Source organism: Pelodiscus sinensis, chromosome 1, assembly GCF_052426305.1.
Source record: "Pelodiscus sinensis isolate ZL-2025 chromosome 1, ASM5242630v1, whole genome shotgun sequence".
Lineage (NCBI taxonomy): Eukaryota > Metazoa > Chordata > Testudines > Trionychidae > Pelodiscus > Pelodiscus sinensis.
Genome location: NC_143052.1, coordinates 336,262,815 through 336,270,845, shown reverse-complemented (window position 1 = coordinate 336,270,845; position 8,031 = coordinate 336,262,815). Strand labels below are relative to the sequence as shown.

Below are 8,031 nucleotides of genomic sequence, written 5' to 3'. Positions count from 1 at the left end.
GAGTAAGATGGGCAATATCTGTTGGACTTCATGGGGAACACATATTTGATATTGGGCTCTTCACCCCAAAGGTATAACACAAGCCAATGACTGGAAGTTGCACCTAAGCAAATTCAGAGTAGAAATAAAGTGCACATTTTTAACAGTGAAAGTAATTAACCATTGGAACAATTTACCAAAGGTTGCGGTAAATTCTCTATCACTGGCAAGTTCTAAAGATGTGTTCTAGGAGTTATTTTTGAGGAAGTTCTATGGTCTGTGTTGTATAGGAGGTCAGATTAAGTGACCACGATGGTCTGGTATTGGAATCTATGAATCTATAACTTATTCTCCAAACCAGGTAATGATTACAAAACTTGCCATCAATATGGTGGTTTTTAAGTAGGAGGCCTGCAGTTTGCTGATTTTAGCAGACTACTTCTGTGAACCCCTAGTGATTATTCCAGTCGGGGGGGGGGGGGGGGGAGGAAGAGGAACTTTTGTTTTTAGTAACTTCTACTTTCATTTCTTTATGAAGATTCACCTATTTGCAAATAGTGACAATTAAAGGCTTTCTTTTTAGCACCTTGACAGCTTTTTTTCCAGAGGTCTAAAAGAAGCTTTGGAGTCCAAGGGATGGAAATTTAAAATACCAGCATGCATCAGGATGTCAACCGTTTAGTCTGAATAGGATCCTCCTTCCTAATCTGCAGGCCAATCTCGATTTTTTTTCAGACTTGCCCTGAGAGATATGGACACTCAAGGAGTGCAAGATCAAGTTGCAAATAAAGTATGTCACCACTACAAATTTTTCAAAAGAAAAGAAAAAACCCACCAAGCTGCTTACTTTTAAAATAATAAAAAATGTTGCTCTGATCCATCCTCGTTTTCTTCTTTTAGAGACTCATCTTGCTCTTCTTATTCACACTTTGGGGGAGAAGGGGAGAGCTGGTCTAGGGCAATGTTTCTCCACCAGCAAGTCATAAATCCAAAGATGGTGGAGAATAGACAGATGTTCACATTGAAAATGTTACTACAATCTAAAGCAAAGAAAATCTTGCTCCCTCCCTACTCCCCGCACACTTTACTCTTCAAAGTCAAGTATTCTCTGTCAACCTCCTGAAACACACACACACACACACACACACACACACACACACACACAAGTAAATTGCTTAGGTTTATGGTTGATACGTTTTTATAGTAAATGAAAGGGAGTGGTGAAAATATCTGACTTTGAGACAGGGGTTGCCCACCTCACATGGCTGAAAAATGTTGGTTTTGTGGATGGGGCACAATACAGGACTTGGGAGACCTTACTTGACTCTGAGGTACTAAACATTGCCAACCCCATGGGACATGCAGTATCGGGCCCTGATATTTCCAACATTTTTGTTTACGTCACTAATTTTTTATCCAACTCATATTCTTTAAAGTATTAACTGACATACTTTCTTTTATTCCCGTTGCTAATAACTGCAGAATTACCTTCCATCTGGGCATTGTTACTAAAAACATTTTATTCAGAAAATCATAAAACAAACTTTTTATAATTATTTCTGTAAACCGCCCCCCCTCCCCACACACACATACATTATATGAATGACTATGTAAAATCAAAGATGACTAATTATTAAATTAATAATTAGAATGCATCAGAGCATTTCAGCCTCAGGTCTTAAAGACATTAGGGAGCCTGATCCAAAAAAGCCCATTTGAAATCAGTGGAAAGACTCCTACTGCTAAGACTCCCATTGCTTTTGATGTGTTTTGTAGATGGCCCAGACTTTTTAAATCATGGAATATCAAAATGAAGTACTAGACCTTAGTTGCAATCCCTTTGTTAATCTAATTAGTCAATCATCGTTATAGGAAAAAATGTTTCCGCTATTTAAAAATATAAGGGTTCTTATTATTTTGCACCTATTTCAACATCTTTACAACAATAAAAAATTATAAACAGATTTGTACATTCATTTTCAGAAAAGATTTTGATAAAACAGTACAATCTGCATCATATCCAAAACAGAATTTTGTAAATGTGATGTACTACCCGGGCGGGCCCTTTTTAACAGTAACTATTTTGATGGCTATATAATAAATCCTCATGAGTTTCAGTGAAGAATAAAACCAGCTAGGAAATCTCTCTGTTTTATTTGTATTGAAAAGAACACAATACTTGAAAGAAAAGCCAAAAGGATCTATTTTAGTTCTCAAAAAAAGAAGACAGTGACTCCTTGTAAAAGAACATTGAACACAATATTCTGCTCAGTTATAACAATTTTTATTCTGACCAACATTCAATATTGGGCTTGGTTATTATAATTTCCCAATTATAATTACAGTAAATGGGATTTCTGTAGGGTATTTATGTTATGATAATATTATTAAACTTGTGCAAATCTGCAAAAGGAAAAGCCCATAGCCAGAGAATGTAACAGCCTTTCAAGAACACTAGGTGGCGCTATTCAGTCTGGAAAAGATCCAATCACTTTCACTTCTAGGCATGCAGTATGGCACACAATTCTTTTTTAAAAGTTGCATAGAAGTTCTTTGTTTGGTATTTGTCAGGGGAAAACAACAGTTTAGATCATCTTGAGCACTGTTAGCCTCTTCAGTGGTGTCAGAAAGATGCTTAGTTTGCTTTGCAAAAACTGTTGTGCAGAGTACCCGGAAATTACTTCTATACCAGAAAAAACCAGCACCATCAGTGAACTATATATTCATTGAGCCAAATAAATCCCAAACAATCCCAAAGTTCTTACTTAGGTAAGATTCTCATTTGAGGAGATAGGAGTTTTGCCTGAATAAGGACTGGGTGAGAAAAGAGTTTCTGGCTTTGGCTCAGTGCGCCTGATTCTTCTCTCACTGGGAGCATGATCCATCTCTTGTTGAAGTCAACAGAAACAGTCCTGTTAACTTCAGTGGGAGTGAGATCAGGCTGCTACATTGGTTTTATACCAGCATAACACCACTGATTTTCAAGGAGTTGCTTCCACATGGATATGAAAGGAGCATCAGACTTAATGAGACAGGGGCAAGGAGCGAAAAAGTATAAAATGCTATCAAATCAGCATTTTACACCCATTTTGAACAGACATCCATGCCTACACAAGGTTTAGGACAATACAGAATCAGAACCAATATCTTCAAAATTGGTATATTGTAATTCTCTTCCAGAGTCCATTCCTGAAGACGTCATTTAGTCCATACTCTGGCAAAATTCCCACTGATGTAAGTGAAAATTTTGCCTGAAACAGAATGGTATAAGGACTCCAGTGATTATAAATTTGCACATGCAGGATTTGATTATCCTGAGAGAGAAATAAAATTGCTCAATAAGAAATTCAGGTGAAAACATGTCCCTTATAAATGTATTATATCTATGGGCCAATCCTGCCTTTCTTGTGCACCCAAGAGTCTTGAGTGTGCAAAGGTTTCAGGAGCATGCCTCAAGTCAAAATGTTTAAAGACAAAGTAACATTATGCTAAATATATCAGTGCAAGGCCATTAGAGCTGAAGCCTCCTAGGAGGAAACACAATGGTCCAAAACTGCTACAAAATCACAAAGAATACAACAAAACCATTACCAGACAACAGAAAACGTATCAGCTCAAATGAGGTCGAAATCAACCTTGTCCTAAATCTTAATCAGATTACATGATGCTACTCTGAACCTGACACTACACTCTATAAAAAAAGCAAAACTCCCATTGTTTTCAGTATATTTGCCTAAGTAAAAGAATACAGAATTGAGCCAACATAGTGTGATGCTATTCTGTAGTACAATTGACCGACGAGTAAAGATTCGCTCATTTCTCTATATAGGCTGGACTGGCTGTCCATTGTTTTTTATATATTTATTAAGCTTAGTGAAATAAACTATAGTTAAATTAATACTTGAAAAGTGCATTGAATTTTTTTTAGTACAGCACTGTGCAGGTATTAAACAAATGCCTCATACCATCCTCATTTACCTGCTTTTCAGTGAAAGGATTACTGTATGCATACATAGGTTATGTGTAAATCACTTGGGGATTTTTTTGGATGAAAGATGCTGTATAAATGTAAGGTATCCTTTTTGTTGGTTAAAAGTAAAACTATTCCCATTACCAAAATAGTTAGCTGAAAGACAAATAATTTATTTCCAAAGTATTATGTAAAGCTCATACTTCCCCATCCATACATCTTAATGTTCGTGACCATAAATCTCAGCTAAAAATGGTATTTGCAGTCATTAATGAATGAGGCATTTTTTTCTTAATTCCCATCAATGATACAGGGTAGAATAATTTGCCATCTCTGGCCACGTCTACAATGGATCTGGAAGGTCAACTTAAAGTACCAGAGGGGTAGCTGTGTTAGTCTGAATCTGTAAGAACAACGAGAAGTCCTGTGGGTCTTTGCCCACGAAAGCTTATGCTCCAATAAATCTGTTAGTCTATAAGGTACCACAGGACTTCTCGTTGTTTCAACTTAAAGTACACAACTCCAGCTACGCAAAATGCTGGAGAAGATCGACTTCCAGAGCTTTGATCTTGCAGTAAGTATAGATGTGCCTTCTGGAAAGAATGTTTGCTGCACTGTAGCCCACACTTCTTGTATCTGACTCCCATTTTTAAAACAATTAATTTAGCTAGCCCAAAGCCAGACTCCAAGACTGCCTCTTAAAGCTGGAATCCCAACTAATTCCCCAACAGGAAACCTCAAATTCTGTTGAACTAGTTTCCTGAAAGTAATTATTTTTTTCCTTTGACTTTATAATAATTTGATACCATTCCTATCATTCTAATATTGTCCTGAAACTCTCAATAGAAAACACAAAACAGGAATAGGTTACTGAAGGTTAAATACAACATTCTAAAGGATTTGGGAAAGATAAAAGTGACCACTAGGCTGTCTTAAATTCTGCCAGCCAAATCTATTGAATGAACTTTACCAAAATTGAAGATGAGAGAGAGACTCTAGTGTATTTAGTTCCAACAGTAGTAACAGCCACAGGTCTTTAAGCTACTGTGCAGTTTTATTTTCATAGGACTTATCATAAACTCTTTTACATAATTTAAATGATTATCAAATAACCTCCTGTACATAACATAACAGAACTCATCTGCCTCACTTTCAATGCTTTGACACATTCCTGAAAGAAATCTAACAGTTTGCGGGAATCATGTTACTACAGTACATTTTGTCCAGAACGTATGCCATCAATTAACATATTATAATATTGCTGTTTGCAATATTCTGCAATACATTGTTAAATTTCAGGACACTAAGATTTGGTAACAGCATTTATAGTTATTTTTATTGTTCTCTTAATTTTTTTATTATGTTTGCACTTGTTTGTGTCCTCTCTTGAAAATCTGCCAGCACTTACAATGCACACAAGTGTGGGATACGATTTTAAATACACTGTAAGAGTTGACTGAGTTTTACTTTTAAACTCAAGTCACTTATAATTGGTCACGGCTGCTTTAAAGAAAAGCAGCCCCCGTTGCAAAGTAACATCAGACATGTAAATCAATTGCATTTGCCTACCGTAAAATAAAAAAGTCTCTCTAATCAATGCTAACAACATGTTACTGTGCACTATAAAAACACCTGAAAGAATAAAATAGTTTACATTTTTATTATGTGCAGTGATAGAACCTGAACAAGGAGACGAGAGATTGTTCCCAATGTAAAAGTAAATGAAAACCTAAAGGCCAGGCTCTGCCACTTTTACAAAACAATCTCATTAATTTCAGTGGGACTACTAGCAGAGTAAGGTATTATGTTCTATGCCTATGGCAAAATATGGCCCTAAACTTATTGCCGCTGAAGAGCTTGATCTTTTTCTCAGAAGCAGTAGTGTCTGGTCCAAAGCCTCTGACGTTAGTGGAAAGCCTCCCTCTGGCTTTGGATCAGACCCTTGACTATACTGAAGCCAATGGTGGTGTATAGGAGAGAGGGATCAGACCCAAGCCATCGCCGTTTTCAGAGGCACATAGTAACAGCACACACACAACTCTGGCTATGAAAGACACCCCATCTCAGGCTGGCAACGGCAGCTGTAAGACAGCCCCGGATTACAGGCTAAGTGGGTACCACCCCCATTTCACAGCGCTCCTCTCCTCCCACTTTCTGGATGTATTTGTCCTCAGTCACACAGTGGAAAGGGAGGGGGAATAAAGTGATCTCGGCTCTCTGCCAGCTGGCAGGTCCCAAGCAGCCGGAGACCGGCCTCCCTCCCCAAGCCTCCCCTAGAGGCCCGAATAGGCCACCCTGTTGTACGCGGCGCTGTACTCATACGGCATGGGGGGAGGCGGCGGGAGGGGGCAGTCGGGGAAGTAGGGCGCAAAGGCGGCGGCGAGGTGGGCTGGGCTCTCCTCGCCTCCCGCGGGGGCCGGGTCCGAGCTGGCCGGGTAGAGGGGCGCTGCTGGGCCGCCCATGGCAGGCAGGGGCCGCAAGGTCTCGGGCAGGCTCAAGTTGCTGCAGGACGCCGCCGCCGGGGGGTTCTTCTTGTTGCCGGGCCCCGGGGGGCTCCAGGCGGGCTCGGGGTAGAGCATCCCCCCGAGCAGGTGCGGGGGCAGCGGCGGGAGGTGGGGCTCGTACAGGGCGTGCTCCATGCCCAGCTCCGGGGGCAGCCGGACCGGGCCGCCGGGGAAACCCTCCTGCGCGGGGGGCTGCTCCGGGAGGAGGCCGCCGTAGTCGGGACCCAGCAGCTCGAAGAACTCCGCCGCCTCCGGGCTGCCGCCGCCCGCCTCCAGCGACTTGGGGCTGGCGCTGAGCGGCGGGGCGCGGGGCGGCGGCTGCGCGGCCGGCTCGGTGAAGAACGAAGGGGGCAGGTTGCGGTTCCGCAGCGGCACCTTGCGGGGGCCGCCCCCGCCGCCGCCGCTGCTGCTGCCCGCGCCGCCGCCGGCCGGGCCCTTCTGGCCGGCCCGGTGCAGGGAGTCGAAGAGGGCGGCCAGGCTCTTGCTCTGCAGGCTGCTGGCCGCCTGCGAGGCCTCCCGCTTGGCCAGGGGCTTGCAATGGCCGGCGGGGCCGGGCAGGCAGGAGGGCTGGGGCGAGGCGGCCCCTGCAGGCGGCGCTGGGCGCTTGGACAGCTCCTGGCCGCCGGCCGGGGCGGGCGCGGCCGGGGCGGAGGCGATGATGCCCGTGCAGCGCTTGATCTGCTTCTGCAGGTACTTCCTGTGGTTCACTTTCCGCTTGGACTTGACCGGCTTGTCCAGGGCCAGCTTGATGTTGCTGGAAGCCGAGTCTATGAAGCTCAGCAGGTCCCTGGTGGCTTCTTTAAAATCCCCCGGGACTTCTCCTCCGCCCACGCCGCCGCCGCCGCCTCCTCCCAGGAGAGCGGCTCCCCCGTCCTCGTAGCTCTTCTCAAGGTCAACATAGTCCGCCAAGCCCCCGGCGGACGGGAAGCAGAAGGGGATGAAGTGATGGGGGTTGAGGAGCGCAGCTTGCACGGCCATCGCCGCCTTCTCCTTTAGCCCGCGCTGCGGCAGCTGCCGGGGCGCTCCGCTCCGGGACCGGGAAGCTACTTTTTGCCCTTTGCGGAAGGTTGTCCGCTGTGCCGCCACCTGCCTGTGTGTGTCATGGTCCTGCCAGGGTGCTCTGCAAACCCTTGGTCCTGCTGCTGCCTGGGAGGGGACAGCAAGGCACACTACCCATCGCTCCACCAGCTCCTGTGCGCCTGTCTTTCCCCTCCCCAAGGGAGTTCATTAGTTCTTGGAAGAGGAGGGGGCTAATGATGCTGTGTTTATTTAAAAAAAAAAGGAGGAGGAGGAGGAGGGACCAGGAATTGAACTGATTCTTAACCCGTTGTTTTCATTCTCTTGCAGGAGCTGTAATTTGGGGCGCATCCAGAGTTAATTTTATTGTTGTGTGGGTGCTTAGACATCACAGTGACACGTGCTTTAGGTTCTCCGTGGACTACAAAACAAATTCAGTTATAAGCATCTTCGCTGGGAGGCTTTTAAACACCATTAAAGCACGGTTACATAGATATTTACTGATAACCCTAGCTTAGAAGGGTCTACCCAATGTGAAGAGTGACAAACAGATGAGGGAGC

The 8,031-nt window shown here is 44.0% G+C and overlaps 1 protein-coding gene across 1 annotated transcript; it reads right to left on the bottom strand.

Moving 5' to 3' along the window:
• Window positions 1–2,247: 2,247 nt before the first annotated feature.
• FAM181B (family with sequence similarity 181 member B) lies at window positions 2,248–7,681 on the bottom strand. Its single transcript, XM_075919461.2, has one exon. It carries the CDS (start codon window positions 7,429–7,431, stop codon window positions 6,223–6,225), a length of 1,209 nt encoding a protein of 402 aa, XP_075775576.1. The 5' UTR covers window positions 7,432–7,681; the 3' UTR covers window positions 2,248–6,222.
• Window positions 7,682–8,031: the final 350 nt, after the last annotated feature.

Coding starts and splice junctions, on each gene's coding strand:
- FAM181B (XM_075919461.2), bottom strand. CDS start 7,431: ATGGCCGTGCAAGCTGCGCTCCTCAACCCCCATCACTTCATCCCCTTC.